Source organism: Balaenoptera acutorostrata, chromosome 5, assembly GCF_949987535.1.
Source record: "Balaenoptera acutorostrata chromosome 5, mBalAcu1.1, whole genome shotgun sequence".
Lineage (NCBI taxonomy): Eukaryota > Metazoa > Chordata > Mammalia > Artiodactyla > Balaenopteridae > Balaenoptera > Balaenoptera acutorostrata.
This window is the reverse complement of record NC_080068.1, coordinates 122377255-122401516: the sequence shown is the minus strand read 5'-3', so window position 1 is coordinate 122401516 and position 24262 is coordinate 122377255. Positions and strand designations below refer to the sequence as shown.

At 38.1% G+C, this 24262-nt stretch overlaps 1 protein-coding gene across 5 annotated transcripts in view; it reads left to right on the top strand.

Annotated features, from left to right (window-relative positions):
• The window catches only part of PDE5A (phosphodiesterase 5A), a 150494-nt gene that overhangs the window by 48627 nt on the left and 77605 nt on the right, over nt 1-24262 (top strand). For all 5 annotated transcript variants that reach the window (XM_007172415.2, XM_007172418.2, XM_007172417.2 and 2 more), the window contains exons 4-7: nt 14657-14728; nt 16378-16467; nt 19510-19647; nt 22023-22090. In XM_007172415.2, coding sequence (XP_007172477.1) covers nt 14657-14728; nt 16378-16467; nt 19510-19647; nt 22023-22090 — 368 coding nt within the window. The remainder of the gene's footprint in view (nt 1-14656; nt 14729-16377; nt 16468-19509; nt 19648-22022; nt 22091-24262) is intronic.

Genomic DNA, 24262 nt, shown 5'->3' with positions numbered 1-24262 from the left:
ACCAGTCTGTGCTTAAGGTGACTTGTCTGTGAAGTTTCAACATGAGCTACAGACACACAGTGGGGGGTTTGACAGTGGTCATCGTGAGACAAGGAACGTGACAGTGCCCACCACAGAGCTCGTCACCTAGTGGAGGTTCAGAAGATGGCTGTTCCCTCCCTTTGGAGTGTTGCAAGGCCAGACAAACGGAGGAATGGAAAGTTAAATGAAAACGGTAAACACTGCGCGTACCCTGCCATGGGAAAGACAGCAGGCTCCTTTCTGCTGTGTACCCTTTGCGTCTCTGTAGTTTTTAAAGGGCACAGAAGGAGACTCTGCTCCTAATGGTTATGTGCTGCTCTGTCTCAGGCCTGAATCTCTGTATCCCAATGGACAGAAGGGTCTGATTAGAAGGCAGCAGGTCCCTGTGGTTCTAAGACCTTTACACCTCATTGCTTAAAAGCTGGTGTGGCAGAGAGTTTGGTATTTGGCAAGGAAGAGGAAATTGTGTGTGTGTGTGTGTGTGCGTGTGCGTGCGCTCAAAGGGATAAGGATAAACGCTAGGATGAAGAATTGTTCCCAGCAGCCCCTCGTCTGGAAGGAATGCAGTCTCAGGTTGGCACCTCTCCCGCGGGACGTTCCCAGGGCAGGACAGCTACTGACCCCCAGAGGTGGGTTTGTCCCGGCGCCGCCTGGGGGGCATCCGTCCTGCCTGGTAGCACGGAGCAGACGGTCAGGACCTCAGCGTGCTCCAGGACAGCTGAGAACTCAGCACGTGGACCGCCGCGTTCAGATATCATCAGTAATTACAAATTTACTTTTAAGACTTTCACATACTTTTTGAAAACCAAATTAAAGTTTACATACCGTGAAATATGCAGATCTTCATGTACCGTTTGATGAGTTTGACAAATGTTTATTCATCTGTATAACACCCCAGTCAAGACAGAGAACACTTTCATCACCTCTGTCAATGCCCACAACCCATGGGCAACACAGTTCTGATTTTTATCATCAGAGACTAATTCTGCTTTTCCTTGAATAACCTGCTTATTTTTGAAACTGCATTATTACCTGTTTTCGCCTGAAACATAGGATTCTTTATGTTACGTAAGTAGTTCTTGGCTATAAAAATGTGTCTTTAAGGTTTATAATCAAAGTCAAAGAAAGCAGAACTTTTAAGCAGCCACTTTGGATTTGTCTTGGTTTCCTTTTTTAAAATTTATTTTATTTATTTATTTTTGGCTGAGTCGGGTTTTTGTCGCTACGCGTGGGCTTTCTCTAGTTGCAGTGAGCGGGGGCTACTCTTCGTTGCAGTGCACGGGCTCTAGGCGTGCCTGCTTCAGTAGTTGTGGCACGCGGGATCAATAGTTTTGGCTCGTGGGCTCTAGAGCGCAGGCTCAGTAGTTGTGGCACACGGGCTTAGTTGCTCCGCAGCATGTGGGATCTTCCTGGACCAGGGCTCGAACCCGTGTCCCCTGCATTGGCAGGCGGCCTCTCAACCACTGCACCACCCGGGAAGCCCTGTCTTTGTTTCTTCAAGTTATAGTTTTGAAATTGTTCCATTCCCTTTGATGAAAGCATGCTTTAAAAAGATAAGCATATGTATGGGGTCTGAAGACAGTCTTGGATGTACTGGAAAACCAGTGGTTTTCATGATTCCTCTAGTTTAAACAATAGTGCTTACGAACCTGTATTTTATATACACTAGTGCTGGTTTCACTTTCCCCTGCGGGGGAGTAGCAGGAAGAACACAAGCTTTGGGATCAGACCTGGAGAGCATCTGGGTCTGCACATTCTTGCACTACCTATTTAACTTTTCTGAACATCAGCTGCCCTTGTGATAAAATGGGAATCATAATATCTACCTGAAAGGGTTGTGACAAAGGTTAGATGGATTAACAGACAAAGTGCCTGTTAGGTAACAGGCCCTCCCTTTTCCTTTTCTTAAGTGACAAACTTTTTGGCATTATAAGTTTTTTTCTTTCTTTCTTTCTTTTTCTTTTTGGCTGTGAATAGGTTTATTAACTAACTATATTAGGGCCGCTGGCCATCAATCATGTATTTCTGATGCCAGTTATCTTCAGGGCACTGCTCTTTATATCTTTCAACTTCCTAGAAGCTTCCCTTCACCTTGGCTCCCTCTTCCTGGCCACCCAGGCTGTGAGAATAAACTAAAATCATCCACTTCTATACGCGTTGCTGTCTTGTCTTCCAACCCTGGAAGATCGATAAACATACTCCTGAGAGAAATAGGTGTAGCAGTGCCTGTACATACAGAGGCATAAAATGAGTCCCAGCCAAGTAAAGTCAGTCTTACCATTTAAAGAAATATCAAACCTTGATTCTCAAATTCATTCATGAAAACCAGACAACCCAAAACAACAAAAAGGTCAAAATTGGCAAAGGTACACATAGGCAACACAGAAGAAGAAAACCAATGTAGCCAGTAATAACTGAAAAACAATAATAATTAAAAAGCTCTCTAGTAATCAGGGAAATGCAAATTAAAGCAATAATGAGATACATTTTTATACCCAACAGATAGACAGAGGTTAAAAATTTAGCCTCATAATACTAGGGGTTGGTTAGGACGTGAAGTTAGCAAGAACCCTTATACATTGCTGATAAATATAAATTTCTGTAATCCTTTGAAGATTTCATCAAAGAAGCTCTCGCGCATGTGCACAAGGAGACCCATACAGAGATGTTCAATGTGGATTATTTGTAATAGCAAAAAAATTGCAAATAACCCAAACATTTGGGAATCAAATGAGCAAAATTTGGCATGGAATACAATGAGACTGGGAAGGAAAAAGTCCAATTTGTTGTTATCTTAATTTAACTTAAAAAAAAGAGGAAACATTAACAAATATTAATGCTTAGTAGTTCTGTATCAATGGCTCTCAAAGTGTTTTCTGTCCCTACACCAGCAGCATTTGGCATCACCTGAGAACTTTTAGTAAAACAAGTTCTCAGGAGCCAACCCAGATCTCTGACTCTGAAACTCTGGGGGTGGGATACAGCAAGCTGTGTTTTAACAAGCCCCATTTTACCACTGTTCTAGATGACAAGGACATGGATATTTACTATATTTTTAAAATTAAAAATTAAAACTAACAATCTCAAGCTTTTCTTTCCCACTCTCCCAAAGCCGTTTTAGGCTGTAAGTTTCAACTCCGTAAGTAAAGGCTTATTAAGAGTATGTATTTCTTACTGACACACGAAGTTTTTGTATGTGGACAGATCTCTTAATATCAAGCAAAGAGCAGAGAAAAAAATGGGCAAAATTTTTTTTTAACATCTTTATTGGAGTATAATTGCTTTACAGTGTTGTGTTAGTTTCTGCTGTATAACGAAGTGAATCAGCTATATGTATACATATATCACCACATCCCCTCCCTCTTGCGTCTCCCTCCCACCCTCCCTAGCTCACCCCTCTAGGTGGTCACAAAGCACTGAGCTGATCTCCCTGTGCTATGCAGCTGTTTCGCACTAGCTATCTATTTTACATTTGGTAGTGTGTATATGTCAGTGCTACTCTCTCACTTTGTACCGGCTTACCCTTCCCCCTCCCCATATCCTCAAGTCCATTCTCTATGTCTGCATCTTTATTCCCGTCCTGCCCCTACGTTCATCAGAACCATTTTTTTTTTTTAGATTCCATATATATGTGTTAGCATACGGTATTTGTTTTTCTCTTCCTGACTTACTTCACTCTGTATGACAGACTCTAGGTCCATCCACCTCACTACAAATAACTCAATTTTGTTACTTTTCATGGCAAAATAATATTCCGTTGTATATATGTGCCACATCTTCCTTATCCATTCATCTGTCGATGGACACATAGGTTGCTTCCGTGTCCTGGCTATTGTAAGTAGTGCTGCAATGAACATTGTGGTACATGACTCTTTTTGAATTATGGGTTTCTCAGGGTATATGCCCAGTAGTGGGATTGCTGGGTCATATGGTAGTTCTATTTTTAGTTTTTAAAGGAACTTCCATACTGTTCTCCATAGTGGCTGTATCAGTTTACATTCCCACCAACAGTGCAAGAGGGCTCCCCTTTCTCCACACTCTCTCCAGCATTTATTGTTTGTAGATTTTTTGATGATGGCCATTCTGACCGGTATGAGGTGATACCTCAGAGTAGTTTTGATTTGCATTTCTCTGATGATTAGTGATGTTGAGCATCCTTTCATGTGTTTGTTGGCAATCTGTATATCTTCTTTGGAGAAATGTCTGTTTAGGTCTTCTACCCATTTTTGGATTGGGTTGTTTGTTTTTGTGATACTGAGCTGCATGTGCTGTTTGTATATTTTGGAGATTAATCCTTTGTCAGTTGCTTCGTTTGCAAATATTTTCTCCCATTCTGAGGGTTGTCTCTTCGTCTTGTTTATGATTTCCTTTGCTGTGCAAAAGCTTTGAAGTTTCATTAGGTCCCATTTGTTTATTTTTGTTTTTATTTCCATTTCTCTCAGAGGTGGGTCAAAAAGGATCTTGCTGTGATTTATGTCATAGAGTGTTCTGCCTATGTTTTCCTCAAAGAGTTTTATAGTGTCTGGCCTTATATTTAGGTCTTTAATCCATTTTGAGTTTATTTTTCTGTATGGTGTTAGGAAGTGTTCTAATTTCATTCTTTTACACGTAGCTGTCCAGTTTTCCCAGCACCACTTATTGAAGAGACTGTCTTTTCTCCATTGCATATTCTTGCCTCCTTTATCAAAGATGAAGGTGACCATATGTGCGTGGGTTTATCTCTGGGCTTTGTATCCTGTTCCATTGATCTATATTTCTGGTTTTGTGCCAGTATCATACTGTCTTGATTACTGTAGCTTAGTGGTATAGTCTGAAGTCAGGGAGCCTGATTCCTCCAGCTCCATTTTTCTTTCTCAAGATTGCTTTGGCTATTCGGGGTCTTTTGTGTTTCCATAGAAATTGTGAAATTTTTTGTTCTACTTCTTTGAAAAGTGCCATTGGTAGTTTGATAGGGATTGCACTGAATCTGTAGATTGCTTTGGATAGTATAGTCATTTTCACAATGTTGATTCTTCTAATCCAAGAACATGGTACATCTCTCCATCTGTTTGTATCATCTTTAATTTCTTTCATCAGTGTCTTATAGTTTTCTGCATAGAGGCATACAGGTTTTTTGTCTCCTTAAGTAGGTTTATTCCTAGGTATTTTATTCTTTTTGCTGCAGTGGTAAATAGGAGTGTTTCCCTAATTTCTCTTTCAGATTTTTCATCATTAGTGTATAGGAATGCAAGAGATTTCTGTACATTAATTTTGTGTCCTGCTACTCTACCAAATTTATTCAGTAGCTCTAGTAGTTTTCTGGTAGCATCTTTAGGATTCTCTATGTATAGTATCATGTCATCTGCAAACAGTGACAGTTTTACTTCTTCTTTTCCGATTTGGATTCCTTTTATTTCATTTTCTTCTCTGATTGCTGTGGCTAAAACTTCCAAAACTATATTGAATAATAGTGGTGAGAGTGGGCAACCTTGTCTTGTTCCTGATCTTAGAGGAAATGGTTTCAGTTTTTCACGATTGAGAATGATGTTGGCTGTGGGCTTGTCATATATGGCCTTTATTATGTTGAGGTAGGTTCCCTCTATGCCTACTTTCTGGAGCGTTTTTATCATAAATGGGTGTTGAATTTTGTCAAAAGCTTTTTCTGCATCTATTGAGATGATCATATGGTTTTTATTCTTCAATTTGTTAATATGGTGTGTCACATTGATTGATTTGCGTATATTGAAGAATCCTTGCATTCCTGGGAAAAACCCCACTTGATCATGGTGTATGATCCTTTTAATGTGCTGTTGGATTCTGTCTGGTATTATTTTGTTGAGGATTTTTGCATCTATGTTCATCAGTGATATTGGCCTGTAGTTTTCTTTCTTTGTGACATCTTTGTCTGGTTTTGGTATCAGGGTGATGATGGCCTCATAGAATGAGTTAGGGAGTGTTCCTCCCTGTGCTATATTTGGAAGAGTTTGAGAAGGATAGGTGTCAGCTCTTCTCTAAATGTTTGATAGAATTTGCTTGTGAAGCCATCTGGTCCTGGGCTTTTGTTTGTTGGAAGATTTTTAATCACAGTTTCAACTTCAGTGCTTGTGATTGGTCTGTTTATATTTTCTATTTCTTCCTGGTTCAGTCTCAGAAAGTTGTACTTTTCTAAGAATTTGTCCATTTCTTACAGGTTGTCCATTTTATTGGTATATAGTTGCTTGTAGTAATCTCTCATGATCCTTTGTATTTCTGCAGTGTCAGTTGTTACTTCTCCTTTTTCATTTCTAATTCTGTTGATTTGAGTCTTCTCCCTTTTTCTCTTGATGAGTCTGGCTAATGGTTTATCAATTTTGTTTATCTTCTCAAGGAACCAGCTTTTAGTTTTATTGATCTTTGCTATTGTTTCCTTCATTTCTTTTTCATTTATTTCTGATCTGATCTTTATGATTTCTTTCCTTCTGCTAAATTTGGGGGGTTTTTTTTTTGTTCTCCTTTCTCTAATTGCTTTAGGTGCAAGGTTAGGTTGTTCATTTGAGATGTTTCCTGTTTCTTGAGGTAGGCTTGTAGTGCTATAAACTTCCCTCTTAGAACTGCTTTTGCTGCATCCCATAGGTTTTGGGTCGTCGTGTCTCCATTGTCATTTGTTTCTAGGTATTTTTTGATTTCCCCTTTGATTTCTTCAGTGATCACTTCGTTATTAAGTAGTGTATTGTTTAGTCTCTATGTGTTTGTATTTTTTACAGATCTTTTCCTGTAATTGATATCTAGTCTCATAGCACTGTGGTTGGAAAAGATACTTGATACAATTTCAATTTTCTAAAATTTACCAAGGCTTGGTTTGTGACCCAAGATATGATCTATCCTGGAGAATGTTCCATGAGCACTTGAGAAAAATGTGTATTCTGTTGTTTTTGGGCGGAATGTCCTATAAATATCAATTAAGTCCATCTTGTTTAAGGTATCATTTAAAGCTTGTGTTTCCTTATTTATTTTCATTTTGGATGATCTGTCCATTGGTGAAAGTGGCATGTTAAAAGTCCCCTACTATGATTGTGTTACTGTCGATTTCCCCTTTTATGGCTGTTAGTATTTGCCTTATGTATTGAGGTGCTCCTGTGTTGGGTGCATAAATATTTACAATTGTTATATCTTCTTCTTGGATCAATCCCTTGATCATTATATAGTGTCCTTCTTTGTCTCTTGTAATAGTCTTTATTTTAAAGTCTATTTTGTCTGATATGAGAATTGCTACTCCAGGTTTCTTTTGATTTCCATTTGCATGGAATATCTTTTTCCATCCCCTCACTTTTAATCTGTATGTGTCCCTAGGTCTGAAGTAGGTCTCTTGTAGACAGCATATATACGGGTCTTGTTTTTGTATCCATTCAGCCAGTCTGTGTCTTTTGGTTGGAGCATTTAATCCATTTACATTTAAGGTGATTATCAATATTTATGTTACTATTACCATTTTCTTAATTGTTTTGGGTTTGTTTTTGTAGGTCTTTTCCTTGTCTTGTGTTTCCTGCCTAGAGAAGTTCCTTTAGCATTTGCTGTAAAGATGATTTGGTGGTGCTGAATTCTCTTAACTTTTGCTTGTGTGTAAAGGTTTTAATTTCTCTGTCAAATCTGAATGAGATCCTTGCTGGGTAGAGTAATCTTGGTTGTAGATTTTTCCCTTTCATCACTTTAAATATGTCCTGCCACTCCCTTCTGGCTTGCAGAGTTTCTGCTGAAAGATCAGCCGTTAACCTTATGGGGATTCCCTTGTGTGTTATTTGTTGTTTTTCCTTCCTGCTCTTAATATGTTTTTCTTTCTTTGTATTTAATTTTTGATAGTTTGAGTAATATGTGTTTCGGCGTGTTTCTCTTTGGGTTTATCCTGTATGGGACTCTCTGCGCTTCCTGGACTTGATTGACTCTTTCCTTTCCTATGTCAGAGCGACTATAATCTCTTCAAATATTTTCTCAGTCCCTTGTTTTTTCTCTTCTTCTTCTGGGACCCCTAGAATTCGAATGTTCCTGCATTTAATGTTGTCCTAGAGGTCTCTGAGACTGTCCTCAATTCTTTTCTTTCTTTTTTCTTTATTCTGCTCCCTGGCAGTTATTTCCACCATTTTATCTTTCAGCTCACTTATCCGTTCTTCTGCCTCAGTTATTCTGCTATTGATTCCTTCTGGAGTATTTTTAAGTTCATTTACTTGTATGCATCACTGTTTGTTTGCTCTTTAGTTCTTCTAGATCCTTGTTAAATGTTTCTTGTATTTTGTTCATTCTGTTTCTGAGATTTTGGATCATCTTTACTATCTTTACTCTGAATTCTTTTTCAGGTAGGTTGCCTATTTCGTCTTCATTTATTCAGTCTTGTAGGTTTTTACCTTGCTCCTTCATCTGTAACATACTTTTTTATCATTTCATTTTTTTTTTTTTTGATGGGTGGGGCTGTATTCCTGCTTTACTGGTTGTTTGCCCTTAGGTGTCCAGCGCTGGAGTTTGCAGGCAGTTAGATAGAGCTGGGTCTAGGTGCTGAGATTAGGACCTCTGGGAGGCCTCAGTATGATTAATATTCCCTGGGGTCTGAGGTTCTCTGTTAGTCCAGTGGTTTGGACTCGGAGCTCCCAGCACAGGAGCTCAGGCCTGACCTCCAGCCTGGGAACCAAGATCCCACCAACCGGTTGCTGGGGGTTCCTCCCGTCCCCTTAGGTGTCCGTGGTCCCCCACCAGTGCCTGGTAGGTGCTCTAGTTGTGCGGAGACACGAATTCTACATCCTCCTAGCCCGCCATCTTGGCTCCGCCCTTTGTAACAACTTTAAATGGAGTATAATCTAATGCATACAGATCAGGAAGCTGTCTTAGAGAACAGCATTCTCTGGCCCATTTCAGTTCCTCCTAGATCAACAAGCTGGGTGACCGCTCCGGCCCAGACCAAAGAAATCTACGACCTCGCTGAAGGCGGGGGCTCAGGTCTGGGCGACCGTGAGAGGAGGGGCCAGGCCTGTCCAAGGCGACCCCTCTGAAAGCCTGAGCCAAACCTGTCCTTTAATGCTCTCCATACGTCCCAGAGCCCTCCCTTAACACAGGCCTCACCAAGCACACCAAAATGGGCAAATTTTATTAACTATTATTCAGATGTGAATTGTCCAGTAAGTACATCACCTAAGTAAAACTTTGATATCTGACACTTCTCCCATTCTCATCAAGAACAAATATCTGTGAAGCACTGAGTACATTCAGAGTCTGATGCTTCCTTAAGACATGAGATATAAATCATGTCCTTAGGAAACAGTTGAGTTGGATGTGAACAGAGAAAATGAGGTTAAAAATGAGAATACCTCATTGTCAGATTATAGCACCCTCAGATGCAACACAGAATTTCAGAGGGCTTTGAAGGGAAGCTTTTTTGGAGACAGCCTCAGCCGAGAAACTAGAAGGTAATATTTCAAGGAATGACGTGAGCAAAGGTCTTTGTAGCATTCTACTTCAAAGACCCATGTAAGTGATTTTAGTTCAAGTTGAGCATATGGAATCAGAGTCTTCAATTTTTGTCCTATAGATGGATGCATGGAACCATTAAAAGCTTTGAGTAATGAGATGACTTGTATGTGCAAAGTAGTGTTCCAGGAAGGGAAATTTGGACTTAAGTGTCATAGATGGACTGAGGCAAGAAAACAATTAGCAGTGAGATGCCAGGGCTTTCAAAGAAAGTGAGGATTTAGATGGTGAAACACAAGATATAATGGGGGGTGAGGAAGAGTGAACAAGGAATGGGAGCATGTATGAGTAATTCTAATGGAACATATTAGTTTGTTATTGCTGCTGCAAAACACTACTGGAAATTTAGTGGCTTAACACAACACAAATGTATTATCTTATAGTTTTGGAGGTCAAAGTCCAAAATAGTTCTCACTGGGCTGACACAGAGGGTCAGAAGGGCTGTGTTTCTATGTGGAATCTCTAGAGAAGAATCTATTCTCTTGCCTTTTCCTGCTTCCATGGGCTGCCCACATCACTTAGCTTGTGGCCCCTTTCTATCTTCATAACCTGCAGCCGCGGGACTTCCCTGGCGGTCCAGTGGTTAAGACTCCACGCTTCGACTGCAGGGGGTGTAGGTTCAGTTCGATCCCTGGTTGGGGAACTATGATCCCACATGCCTCGAGGTCAAAAAACCAAAAAAACATAAAACAGAAGCAATATTGTAACAAATGCAATAAAGACTCTAAAAATGGTCAACATCAAAATAACAAAAAAGATCTTTAAAAAAAAAAAACAAACAAACCCTGTAACTGCATCTTAAAATCTGTCTGACTCTCCTGCCTCCCACTTTCCATCATAAGGATTCTTGTGATTGCATTGGGCCCACCCAGATGATTCAGGATAATCTCCCTGTCTCCAGATCCTTAACTTAATCACATCTGCAAAGTCCCTTTTGTCATTTAAGGCAGCATAGTCATAGGTTCCAGGGATTAGGATGAGGCCATCTTTGGAGGCCATTCTTTTGCCTACCACCTGGAATATGACCATAATTTGCTGATTGCCTAGGATTTGGAAGAGAGGTGGAAAAGCCTGGATTGGTCATGTCAACCCTCTCAGTTTCATTTTACCTGTAAAACAGGGGTGGGCAAGAGGATGGGGGTGGGATTCCCTTCCAAGCCTAACACTCTGACTAGAATGTCAGCTCCATGAGTACAGGGATTTGTGTCTGTCTTGTTCACTACTGAGCCATCTTCATTGTCTAGAACAGTGACTGGTATATTAAACGTGTGTATTAATTATTTGTTGAATAAATATTTGTTGCTGAATGAATGACCGAGTCAAGAGAAAGTTTGAAGAGAGCACTGGGAAGAATTCTCCACTGGCTCCTGTCTACGTTAAGTTCTTGTTTTCCTGGTGAAGTAAGGTTTTCAGCTCAGTTTACAGATGGTCTAGAATCCTGTCATTATAATAGAGACATTCTGCAGGTGGGACAGAGGGATAGCTAAGATTTGTAGAGTTTGTTCCTTTTCTCCCTGGCTTTTAGCCTCCATGCTGAGCATCCCCTGGAACTAGGAACAGGGAGAACAGGGAAATGTATAGTAGGGATTGATGTATGGCCTCAGTAATGGTCGGGGCAGCTGCTGATTGAAGAAGAAATTGCTCGCTGTGGCAGTGATCACTTGTCCCTGAAGCGACCAGCTGTCACATTCCTCACCGATCACCCAGCGAGAGTCAAGTCTTGCCCTTTGCATTCCTAAAAGAACACTTGACCCTGTGAGGACATAATATTCATTTATGCTCTGAAAAGTGCCAGTGAAATAGAAAACAGAGAAGCTTCTTTGTGCTTAAAAAAAAAAAAAATAGCATAAAGTATTGGTGTTTGAGAGTACTGCAGGTAGATAGCAGGTAGGCAGAAGTGATTGGGCTTCTGACATGGAAGCTAAAATTTTTAGGGGCTTTGCCTCTCAGATATGAGATCTGACAAATTCTTGCCATAAAAGCTGTCCTTGAGAACTGACATTTAAAAACCTTGTCTTGAAGAAAATTAATTTGTTTAAAGGAGCAATAGATGGTAGAAGGAGGAAAGACTTTTTATCAACACGAGGAGGCCAGGGGGTGCAAGTTTTGCTAGGCTCCTTGAAATTTGGAGAATCAAAGTCTTTTTGTCTTTTACTGTCTTATGTTGCCTTGGACAAACACTATACCTTTCCTCTGGTTTTTATCTGTTGTTTTTATCAGTGGTATTTTTAAAATGTCATCCAGCTAAGTATTGAGGCACATGTGAGTATCAGATATATTTTCCTGATCTAATAGTACCTTGAAAGAACTTGCCTGTTTTTTAAAAAAATAATTAATTATATTTAAATAATCATCCCTTAAACAAATTAACCTCTAATATCTAAATCTATAAAATTACTAGTGAGAGAAATAATTGGTCACCGGAAAGGATGAAAAATTCTTCACTGGAAGTCTTCATTCCATGAAGTTGCCTAATGATTAATATCTTGCTCTGATGTTAGGGGAACAAAATTAAATATAGTGAAGAGCTGGTGTTCAGGGGGTACAAAGCAGGGTTTAAAGCCTGTGAACAAGACTTCTGGTCAGTTTGCCAGACTGAACAGGTGCAGAACACCACCCACCTCCCCATTCTGCAAACAAGTAGAGAATAAAGTTTCACCAAAAGCAATTTTAAAAATTACAGATGAGCTCAAGAAAGGGAAATCCCAGGGTATCAGAAACAAAGAGGGGAACCCAGGGTAAGCAGCGTGAATGACCAAAGCCCAGATGGGCTTCGGAGATGTGAGACTCAGGATGGTAGGGTGAATGCCTGCGGGTAACATCTGCAGGCAGGGGTGATGAGTCCCCTCCACAGACACGGTGGGAGCAGGGAGGGGAAACTAAACTCCCACGGGAAGCCTAGGTCTGTGAAGGTTCCATCCATGGAACCAGGCCTGGAAAACTTTTCAGCAACGAGGAAAGCTTGCCTCTGCCTGCAGCTGCGAGACAAAGAAGAGACACCAGTGAACCATGAGAGCAGGGCTTGTGCCCCACAGGGTGTGGAGTTCAAGTTCACGCCATCAGTGCAGTGCCAGACAAGCAGCAAGTCGCTATGCCTGACACTTCATGACTCAGGGGACATGGGGCTCCCATGGAAAACAGTCCCTGCTATGGGTGAGCTTACACTCAAAACTCAGTATGTTCTAAGAGATGAAGGACAACTGGCACTAGTATTTAAAGGAAAAAAAGAAAGAGGAAGAGAAGGAGGAGGAGGAGGAGGAGGAGGAGGAGGAGGCAGGTTTGAGAAAAGAATCAAGTAGAAATTCTCGAAGTGGAGAACAGTTATTGAACTACGTGAACAGTGTTGTGTTGGTTGAAAATTGTCTTGCTTATGGTACATTGACTCACAGGGCTCCAGGTACAAACAGCACATCAATACATGCTTCTTGTAATACTGTATAATTATCTGAGAAGGTTTGCATAACAGTCTCTTTATCTGTTTTAATCTCTTCGTCCTTAAAATGAAGATTTAAAAATTTAACTCTTTCTTTTATCAAACCATTTATTAAAGACAAATAAAAACTCAAATGTCATCATTTCGGAGAAACCTTCTCTTTTATGCATATTTGGTCTCCCTTCTGTGCTCTTAACAATCTGTGGGCGTCTGTATCATCAAAGTGATCATACGTGTGCTGTAAATATATGTTTATGTATCACCCATTCTTGATTGTTGAGCTCCTTCCGGGTAGCCTTTCTCCCAGTTTTTATCACTCCTTGGTACACAGTAGTCACCACAATGTTTGTTGAGTAAATGAGTGAATGCTTAAAATAAAATCACCGACTTATACTGGTAGCACTATGGATTAGACCCCAGTGACCCTCAAGAGGCTCCCATCAGTTATATTCAAGTGAATGTGCCTGGCTGCAGTCCAGACGTTTTGACCTTAGACAGAAGCTTTTGTAGGCATTTTGTCATTGAGATTGGAGCATCGAGAAATCTGTTAGCCAAGAGCTAAAGAGTGTAAAATAGGTACAGGATAATTGGATGATTCTCCTTTTTAAAATCAACATCTCTTTGCTCTGTCATAGGGTGGGGAGGAAACGTGTTGAGAACAGAAAACTACATCAGACAAGAATGTATTTCTCTGTCCTTGCTCTGCTATCTTGGAAGGGAATTTTTTATATCCATTTCTTAAAGCTAAGGGGCTAGAGTGAGCTGAGAAAAAAGGATGGACCATCCACACAAAACTCAGGACTTTATATTTCTAAAGTATAACCATTTAGAGGATAATAGCTTTTTACACTGATATTAAATTGTAGAAGGAGGAAACAAGTAGAGTTTATAAGTAGTAAAGAGGAAGCAAAAGTAAGTTGAAGGTCTTTAAAAGACTAATAAGGTAATAACACAAACTTCAAGTTGGACCTAAATGGGTAAGTAAAATATACTTTTAAGTAGGAAGATGAGAAGGTTCTTAAAAGTCTTGCTAAATGTTTTGTGGAAACTTAAGACATATTCCCAGAGTTTAGCTTAGTCTTCTTAAGATGTAGTTTATCTTTCAAACACCTTCTGATTTGAAATAAGGCTCAGTCTGTTTTTCAATAAAACTTCTTTCCACCAAAGTAAGTCTATTGAAGGTAAGATAATTTTCAAGTTCAGAAATTTCAGAAAAAGAAGTTGGAAAACATCCCTACATTAAGAATTATTTTTACCCTAATTGGTCCTCCTGCATTTTAAATTCTGTGACTGGCCATTGGTCCTATTTCATTTTTAGTAAACGAGCATTTAGCCCATTTGAAATATTATATTTAAAAGCAATATAAAATGTTCATTTAATCATATATTCTATTTGAAATGTGATATAAATTTAATGTTTATTTTTTATTCAAAAGCCATGAGAATTACTCACATAAAAAGTGATTGCCAGTAATTTCTTTCACAGGGCAGCATGAAATCCAAGAATCAAATATAGTTTGGGACCCAAGAAGTTAGAAACATTTGAACTCTTATTAGGAAAAAAGAATGTACAAAATGATACGGAACTAGTTCAGACGCTGAGGGGTTTGTTTTGATTTTGTAGCTTATTGTTATTTTAAAGCACATGTAGAAATTATTTTGTAAACACGCTTTGGTGAATTTATACCAATAATTTCAGTCAACGAAATTACCAATGTTCTCTTCTTATACTAGGTTGTTGGTGTAGCCCAGGCCATCAACAAGAAATCGGGAAATGGTGGGACATTCACTGAAAAAGATGAAAAGGTACCAAAACTTGGGTCTGGTATGATCTCAATTTAGAAAGATGCTTTCTCTTTAGAGTTGTATAGACCTCTGGGATTAGTGATTGCTGAAATTGTTCATCACAAAAACATTATGGTTTAAAATGATCTGAAATGTTCTAAAGTGTCTCTTGCCTCTGGCTAATCAGTGCTGACCTGAGTTTGGAGTAGTTGTGGTCTTCAGTCAACAGAACCCCGTCCCCACTGCCTCCTCACCATGCCACCAAGCCTCCCCCGGGGCTGTGTGCATGTTGCGGCCATCCGGAGGGTGATACGGTGTTCTAACTCTCTCATTTACCTTTCATCACTGCTATCAAGAAATTCAACATTACGTAAAATCCCTAAAGCACTGCTCCAAGTTCAGTGCTGCAGGTCAGCTTAAAATTAGAATTGCCTCCTGGTGAAGCAAATGCAGAATGTTTTATAAGCTTTGCACGCAGACGGTGGGGCGCCAAGGTGTGAATTCAAGCTGAATGATGTGAATTTAGCTTCAGAAAGAGTGGCAGTCAGCATTATTTTATTACCCTTCTCGTCCAACTCTGAAGGAATACATTCCTCACACCACATTGACATGCTTTCCTTTTAAGGACAGAAGCCCTTAAACCTGTTTATAACTTCATTCTGTCAGTAGGTTTTATGATTTCTCTTCTTAAATATGCAATTATATGTATATCATGGAGCTCACTGAATTCTTCCTATTCAAGCCCATTGCTATTTCTGTCACTCCCCTGAAAATTAGTAGGAGCTTTTGGAAGACATTCCAACAAGACAGAGTTATTTTTGTCTCATGTTGTAGGCTGTGTTGGCACTAGTGCTGGTCCCCGTGTCTTAATTGCTTCAGAACATAGCAAGTACCTTTTTAAATCAGTGTAATAGACATCTAGTCTCCTATTCCGTTAATGACACCTGAGGATATTTGGCGGGGAACATGGTTCTAGATTGGCTATTTATTCCGTTATTTGTTTATAGCCCATTAATGTAAACCCCTCTTGAAAGATTTGCATTCTTAGGCTGTATCATCTCTTGGCAAAATAAATTCATGCTTGTGAATAAAGTATGCCATGTAAAGATTTCCTTTCATCAATAATTAGTATAATTGTGAGCACATCACCTTAGTATAGTATAATGAGGGTGATATATCATGTTTAAAATGATATATTTAAACTAATACTAAATTTGCAATTTAGTATGGGACTGTTGTTGCCAATATTCTCCTAACAAGATTGTGAGCTTTCAGTTTGCCCCAGTAATAAGTTACAGGCTATTTTTATAGTCTTAGCTTAAACCCAAGTCTTAATATCATTAGAGACTACACCAAATTTTGCATAGAGTGAATTTCAGTTTCACATGGTATAAAGAGATCTGTGTCTCCTCTCTTTCTCTTTGCTAATTTCCAACTACTGTATGACTTTAGGAGACTGTGTTAACAGTTGTCATCTACTGGTTGTACCATTTAGCTAACACTTGCTTTGCATCAGTTCCTAATTTTATGCAGAATAAACATCTACACTGTTGGTTTCCAAATATTTATTTGAACTGTAAATATTTTTGAATGTTGTTTGTGTTTCAAGCAATATAACAAGACAGGTTATTGACAGTTCTTATTTGGCTGTTGTCTTGCCTGTTTTCTAGGACTTTGCTGCTTACTTGGCATTTTGTGGAATTGTTCTTCATAATGCTCAACTCTATGAGACTTCACTGCTGGAGAACAAGAGAAATCAGGCAAGTCTGATTACTAAAGAGAGAGTGTAGAAATTCTTTTTTAAAAAATGGTTAAATTGTTATCCAAGTAATATATATATATATATATATATATATATAATATATATGTTATATATATAATGATGTATATATATCATTAGAAATCCAACCCATGCAGATTCAATTTCTAAGTATTTTAACTGTTTCTTCTAATACTTATTTTTTCCATTTTGTATTTTCCATGAGCTGTTGCTTTATCACTGTTAACAGATGAAGATTTATTTAACTTATACCACCCTTTACTTTGCCATTATGGTACCAGTATTTTTATGTCACTGTTTAAAGTTATTGGATGAGTTGTGCATGTAATATTAAGAGTTTTAGTTCTTATTCTATCAATTAGAGACATCATCTCTTTTTTTTTTTCCAGAATATGCTTCTGTATTTTATTATTCATATTAAAACAAAAGATACAAACTGTGAAAATTATTGTAGAGAACTTCTAGAAGCATGGGAATAAGCTCAGGAAACACTGTAGAACACTGATAGAGACATCATCTCTTATTTCATGCTTTATAAAATGAGGATCTTAGCATCCCTCATCTCTCCTTCCCAATTACTGCTCCTTACCTCTGCTTTTCCTATCTGGACTTCTTCTTTTGTATTGCCCACATTGATAACATATATACAGATGGTCCTCAACTTACACTGGTTAAACTTACAATTTTCCGACTTTACTATGGTGGGAAAGCTATACACATTCAGTAGAAACCATACGTCGAATTCCAAATATTGATCTTTTCCTGGGATAGTGATATATGTCACGACACTCTCTCATGATGCTGGGCGGTGGCAGTAGCCACAGCTCCCAGCAGCCAGGCCATCACGAGGGTAAACAACCAATACACTTAAAACCATTCTGTCCCCACACGACCATTCTGGTTTTCACTTTCAGTACAGTGTTCAATAAATTACATGAGATATTCAACACTTTGTTATAAAATAAGCTTTGTGTTAGATGATTTTGCCCAACTGTAGGCTAATATAAGTGTTCTGAGTATGTTTAAGGTAGGCTGGGCTAAGCTGTGATGTTCAGTAGGTTGGGTGTATTAAACAGATTTTCAACTTTAAAAATTTTCAACTTACAATGGATTTATCAAGATGTAACCCCGTCGTAAATCAAGGAAGATCTGGTATTGTGCTACAACCATGCTTGACTTTTCTAAAGCTTTGTCTAGGTTAATTCTAAAGTTGCAGTTTAAAATAAAGTGTTTATAAGTACCGTGATGTAAATGTTGTTCTTACTAATTATGTAAATGTTGTTGTTCATAATTACCTTTGTTATATAACTTAGTTTTTCTTGTTGTTTCTGAAATCTCTTCTTTTTTCCTTGAACTGTTTGCTCTAGTGTAGCCTCATGTTGTTGGTCCCCCTCCCCCTGCAAACTCTCCATTATTTAGGCATTCTCTTGAGTTCTTTTTCATGGAGAATCTTCAAATTGAGGTTCTCTCTCTTTCTTCTTTCAAGCAAAATTATTTTTCCCCATGCCTGCTGCAGAGGGGTCATCGTAGAACTTTCCTTCACTGCTTTCTTAGAAAGACTCCACTGGTTATCCACTGGATCCCAGAACTCTTTTTTTCTCAGTTTACTCCCTTGTTCTAGTGTAGCACATTCTCAGTTAACTACTTGAGAACCAGTATTGGTTCTGAGTCCTTGCATGTATGAAAATATCTATTGTACCATCCTACCAATTTGGCTGGGTATAAAATTCTGCATTGAAAAATTAGTTTCTCAGAATTTAAAGGTAGTACTGTCTTCTACTAGCATTCATATTGTTCTGATTCTTGGTGCCTTTTTTTTTTTTCTATAAGCTTTTTGGATTATTTATTTACTGTTGCTTTTGTAACTGAATTTCACCGTATGATTCTTTTTTTCATTCATCATGCTGGTATCTGGTCATTCCTTTCAGTCTGGAGACTTAAGCCCTTGGGTTTTATGTAATTCTTTTTCATTATCTCTTTGATAATTCATCTCCCCCACCCTTTAACTTCTCTGTTTAGAACTTATGTTAATAAGACTGTGGACCTTGCGTGGACTTCAACTCCAGCATCTTCCTGATGTCTCCCTGCTCCATTTTTGCCACCCATTAATCCAGTCCTCATTTTTACAAACATACTTGTGATTCTTGTCACTTCTCTCCTGCAATCCATCACAGTCCAAACTGCTTGAAAAGAAGATAGGGCTTTTGAGGTTCTTTATTCACTTACCTCTGCAATCTCATCTCCCTAGTTCTCCTCTTTACACTCTATATTCTCATAAAACTTGATCAAAACTTGCAATATGCTACTTTCTCTCAATTCAGTTCTTTTTCACTGAGATATTTTCCTTCCCCACTTCACCTGAACAATTCCTGCTCATCTTTCAGGCCTCAGCAAGGATAGTATCACCTCCAATAAATTTTCTATAATACCCTTTCTCCCCCGCTCCTTGCACAAATACTTTGTGAGACTAGATGAAATCCTGTGTGAGTAAAGAAAAGAGAAATTATCAGGAAGAACACAAAAAGAACTCTTAAAACTTTGTTTATTTTGGACAATATTTGCTGTGCTCTGTGAAAATGCTGGCAGTGTTGATAAATGTTGATCTCAGAAGTTTGGATCACCAAAAATAACAGTGTATTTTATGTATCAGACACTGTTCAAAATGCTTTATATATGTTAACTTATTTAGTCCTCACAACAGCTCCATGATTTTGGTACTATTATTATCCCCATTTTCAAGAAACTTGCCCTAGATCACAAAGCTAGCAGGAGGGGAAGCCGGGATTAAAAACGGTTGGCTTTGGCTTCAGAGTCTGTGATCCTAACCAGTGTACTAATTGTACTAACAATCGACAGGGAAATTTTGTTAGTAAGCAGAGACGTATGTATTTAACACTTGAATGGCAACTTGGTTGTAACTTGTTAGATTATATGTAAACAACTTACAACCCATATAAATCATTGTATTGCTTTAATAATTACAAACAATTACTAATAGTAAGCTCTTAATTTTTTTGTCTAGGTGCTGCTTGACCTTGCTAGCCTAATTTTTGAAGAACAACAATCATTAGAAGTAATTCTAAAGAAAATAGCTGCCACTATTATTTCTTTCATGCAGGTGCAGAAATGCACCATTTTCATAGTGGATGAAGATTGCTCCGTGAGTACAGAGTATGACTTTTTTATTTTTAGAAAGACAAATTTTATATTCCTTAAAGCACTGCTTTAAACCTCACGTTGGCCTCAGAACTCTCTCTCAGATCCAACTGAATATGGTTGTTTATGTGAAGCCAATCCAAGTGTGAACTGTTCTGGTGGAAAAGGGGTAGAGGTGAGGTTGGAGGATGCCTTCAATACATCCTTTCACCTTGTCGACCCTCCACTTAGTATTACAGTTACCACTGGTAATGTCAGTGTGCTGCTTTTGTCAATGGCTACACTACCTTGATGGAGAAATACATTGTCATTACAGTGTGCAGACCTTTTCTGGTTGAGAATAGTTGTGCTCTCTTACTATGAACAGGTAGACCACCTTCTGAATGGGCTGGCTATAAAAATTTCTTTTTACCAGCGATTATGTAGAAACCAAAAGGCATGGCCCAATGGAGGCAGTGCTGCTAAAGGTGCCTATTAGTCCCAAATTCTTTACCCACCGTGGAAAGCCACTAAGCTGTTCCAGCTGGTAGATTTCAAGCCATTGATTTGTAACGTAAAGAGACAGGATGTGTGTGGAAAGATGGAGTGTTCTCATACAGTGCTGGTTACTTCTAGACAGGCCAGCTGAGTTTGCTGTTAGCATCAGGGCCTTTAGCCCAAGGTTGTTTTCTTTTATGCGGTTTCCTTTCCTTCTCAACCAATGAACCACTGTTTTTGGTATATTTCTTTTTGATGTAGTTGTTTGTTTCCTTTTTCCTTTAGACCCTGAGAACAGGCTCTTCATTGGTGGGTTAGGAAAAAGAATGGGAATTCTCAAGTGTATAAAGTCAATTACAGTCCACATATGATATCTGAATTGATGGTTTTTTGGGAAGTAGAATAATAAAAGATATTTAACACTTATATTTTAAACTTTTAATTATTTTATTAGATAGTAAGACCATACTGTGTGATGCAACATTATCTGAATCATCTCACTATGCTATGAGATAGTCAGTATTGTCATGGATATTATTTAATATTTTCAATTAGTTATAAACTCCTTAATATAGAGATAATTACAAGATTGTAGGTATCCTTTTAAAGTTCAGGTCAGAACTCTTTAATGCAGTATGTCAGTTTATCATTTTTGCTCTGTGACCTGCTCTTTGGCATTTAATTTTTGAAAGTTATACATAAGGGCACTCCTTTTTTTTAGGCAATTTAAATATCACTTTAATTAACATTCAGCTCATCCAGTTAACCCCTATCATGGCAGCAGTTGACTGGTATCAGTGCTGCTTTAAAATATAGCTCAGCAGTATGCCCATTAATATTTTTGCTCGCTTTTTAATGACTTAATTTGGTGGGTGTAGCAGTTAAGTGACTTGATGTTCATTTATACTGTAATTATTTTTTGATTAAAAATATTTCAATACATGAGCAGAAATCCAAATGTGAACAAGCAAAAAAATGTACTTAGTTCTTCTGTCCCCAAATTAAACTGATATCATTGTTTTATTTGTGTTTCCTTCTAATTTTTTATTCAGTTGTGGATATAGTATGGGTGCAAATGTGTATTTTGCTTTTTAATTTAACTTCAAAAATACTTCTCTATGTTGTTAAAATCTTCATAATTTAATGATCTCATAAAATATTACTGAATTAGGTGTCTTCAAAAAGACCCAACAATAGCAATCAATGTATGCATAAAAGCTAAAACTTGGGCTTCCCTGGTGGCGCAGTGGTTGAGAATCTGCCTGCTAATGCAGGGGACACGGGTTCGAGCCCTGGTCTGGGAAGATCCCACATGCCACGGAGCAACTAAGCCCATGAGCCACAATTACTGAGCCTGCGCGTCTGGAGCCTGTGCTCCGCAACAGGAGAAGCCGCGATAGCGAGAGGCCCGTGCTCCACGATGAAGAGTGGCCCCCGCTTGCCACAACTAGGGAGAGCCCTCACACAGAAATGAAATAAATACGCCATAAACGCCATAAATAAATAAATAAATAAATAAATAAAACATGACACAAATTAAAAAGAAAAAAAAAGAGCAAGTCTCTACATTTAAAAAAAAGAAAAAGCTAAAACTTGAGGATTTTGAATAAATATAGAGAAAATTTGAAGCTAATTATTTATTAACAGCTGGCAGAAAAACAAAAACTCAAATAAGCATTTTTGCAAGTCAGTATCAGAAACAACAGCAGCACGGTTCTAAGTAATAATAGGTAGACTTGAGGATGTCGTGAGCACTTAGGTCAGTTTTGTCTGAAAAAATGAAAAGAAATTGCAAGGATTGGTGTCTTCAGTCAGTTCCACAGACTCATATGTCTATATTTAGATAGTTTTCATTACATTCTCGAACTTATTTCTCAGTCTGTGTCGTTGCTCTGTTTTCAGGATTCTTTTTCTAGTGTGTTTCACATGGAGTGTGAGGAATTAGAAAAATCATCAGATACTTTAACAAGGTAAGAAAACTTCATTATCTGTCTGTCTTTATCACAAGTATGTAATTCTGGCTACATAGTTATTTCACGACCTATTTAATTTAAGACATAGAAGCTACAGCTGCTTTTTTCCTCCCACAGATAATTTCATTTGTGAAAATACTTCACTATTTGATGTTATATGTCCCGGGTTTTTTCCACTGCATTTGACCTGTTGGAGAATTCTTTCATAGAGTGAATGGTGTCATAATTAGTATAGGCCTGGGTACAGTGCGTTGTGTGAACTGACTCATTTAAGACCCACAAGTACTGTATTTCAATTATATTTTTTCATTGCATATTAGACCCTCACTGGAAATTTGACAGGCTTCTGAACACATTTTTTTCGATGAGTCTATTCTGCTTTGAAATCAGCCATAGGATTTAACTAACACCAGAAGGAAGCCTGTGATCTCAGTCACACCAATACATGTACCCTATGGCTAGAATCAGACCAGATCTCTATTGTAGTTCATTTCTTTTTCATGTTTTTTTTTTTTTAATTTTAAAATTAGTATTCATTTTTTGGTTGTTGTTAACTGGTACGCAGAAACAACAGAAAGTATTAACATATCAAGGTTATACTTGTTACTGGCCCAATTGTATATTTGCTTTCTGAAGAATTTTAAAAAGGATTTAGAGTAAATTACCAAGTGTTCTTGTCATATTTCCTTTTGCACCCTTAGCAAAACAGTGGTGGTTTTTGCTTAAGCAATAAGCTAGTCTAAGGAATATAAGTCTGCCAGGGTAAAGCGTCAGGAATTCTTGGGCATAATGCTGGTTTTATCACATTATTCCTTATTCATTTGTTTCAAATTATTTCACTCCCTAAAATAATTTGTGTCAATTTATATTACTCCTAATTATTGATATTATAACTTAAAAGCCCCATATGATCATGGAAATAGAACATTATTTTAGCTTTACTATCTGACATTAAAGTTCCAGATTTTTTACGCTTCAGTTGACTTATCAGAGAATTATTTCATGTAGCTGAATGATGCCACAGTTAGTAATGTCGTCAGTAACCAAGCTCCTTGATGGCGATACTTTAAAAATAACCTCTGTGCAAATCTAACTATAGAACATTCTATAAGATAACTGGCCTGGTCTCTTCAAAAAGTCAACGTCATTGAATAAAATGGAGGCAGGGACTGTACTCAGACATAACAGCCAAATGCAGTTTGTGAACCTTGATTAGATCCTGGTTAAAAACAAATAGCTATCAAAGACATTTGTTAGGACAGTTGGAAATCTGAATATGGACTGGATACTGGGTGTTGGTGGGGCATTATTGGTACCTTTTCTTTGGAATTAGGAAGATACTGTGGTTAGTAGGAGAATGTTCTTATTTTTAGGAGATTCAGGCTGGTGTATTTAAGGATGAAGTGTTATGATGTCTGCACCTTAGTTTAAAATGGTTCTGCCAGGCGGGGGTGATAAATTAGGAGGTCGGGACTAACATATACATGCTACTAAATATAAAATAGATAACCAGCAAGGATCTACTGCATAACACAGGGAACTATACTCAATGTTTTGTCATGAACTATAAGGGAAAAGAATCTGAAAAAGGGAAAAGAATCAGTTATACATATATATGTATATGTATAACTGAATCACTGTGCTGTACACCTGAAACTAACATGACATTGTAAATCAACTATACTTCAATTAAAAATTCCCAACAAAAAATAAATAAAATATGGTTCAGCCAAAAATAAATAAGTAAATATATCTAAATTAATATATTTAAACAAATAAATATGTTTGCACATACATATATAGATATAGCAAATGTGGCAAAACATTAAAAATTGTTGAATCTAGGAATAGGATATTCATTTTACTTTCAACTTTCTTATGTATTTCAAAAGTTCATCATAAAAAATTGGAAGAAAATGTTTGTGATAAAAACTTGGAAACAAAGTAAAATGAAAATCATCTCTGTAGATCATATAAAGCAGAACTGCCTGAGTTTGCAACTGCAAGAACAAAACACTTAAGTGCACAGCCTGGTTTTGTTCCGACCCTCCTAATTAAGACTGACCCCATGGATCAGTGTGAGGTCTGCAGAGCTGTCTTCTGCCCTCTGTACCCTGTCCTTTCTTCTCCTCTTTTCTTTTCTCGCATTTCCTGTCCTCTTCCGTGTTC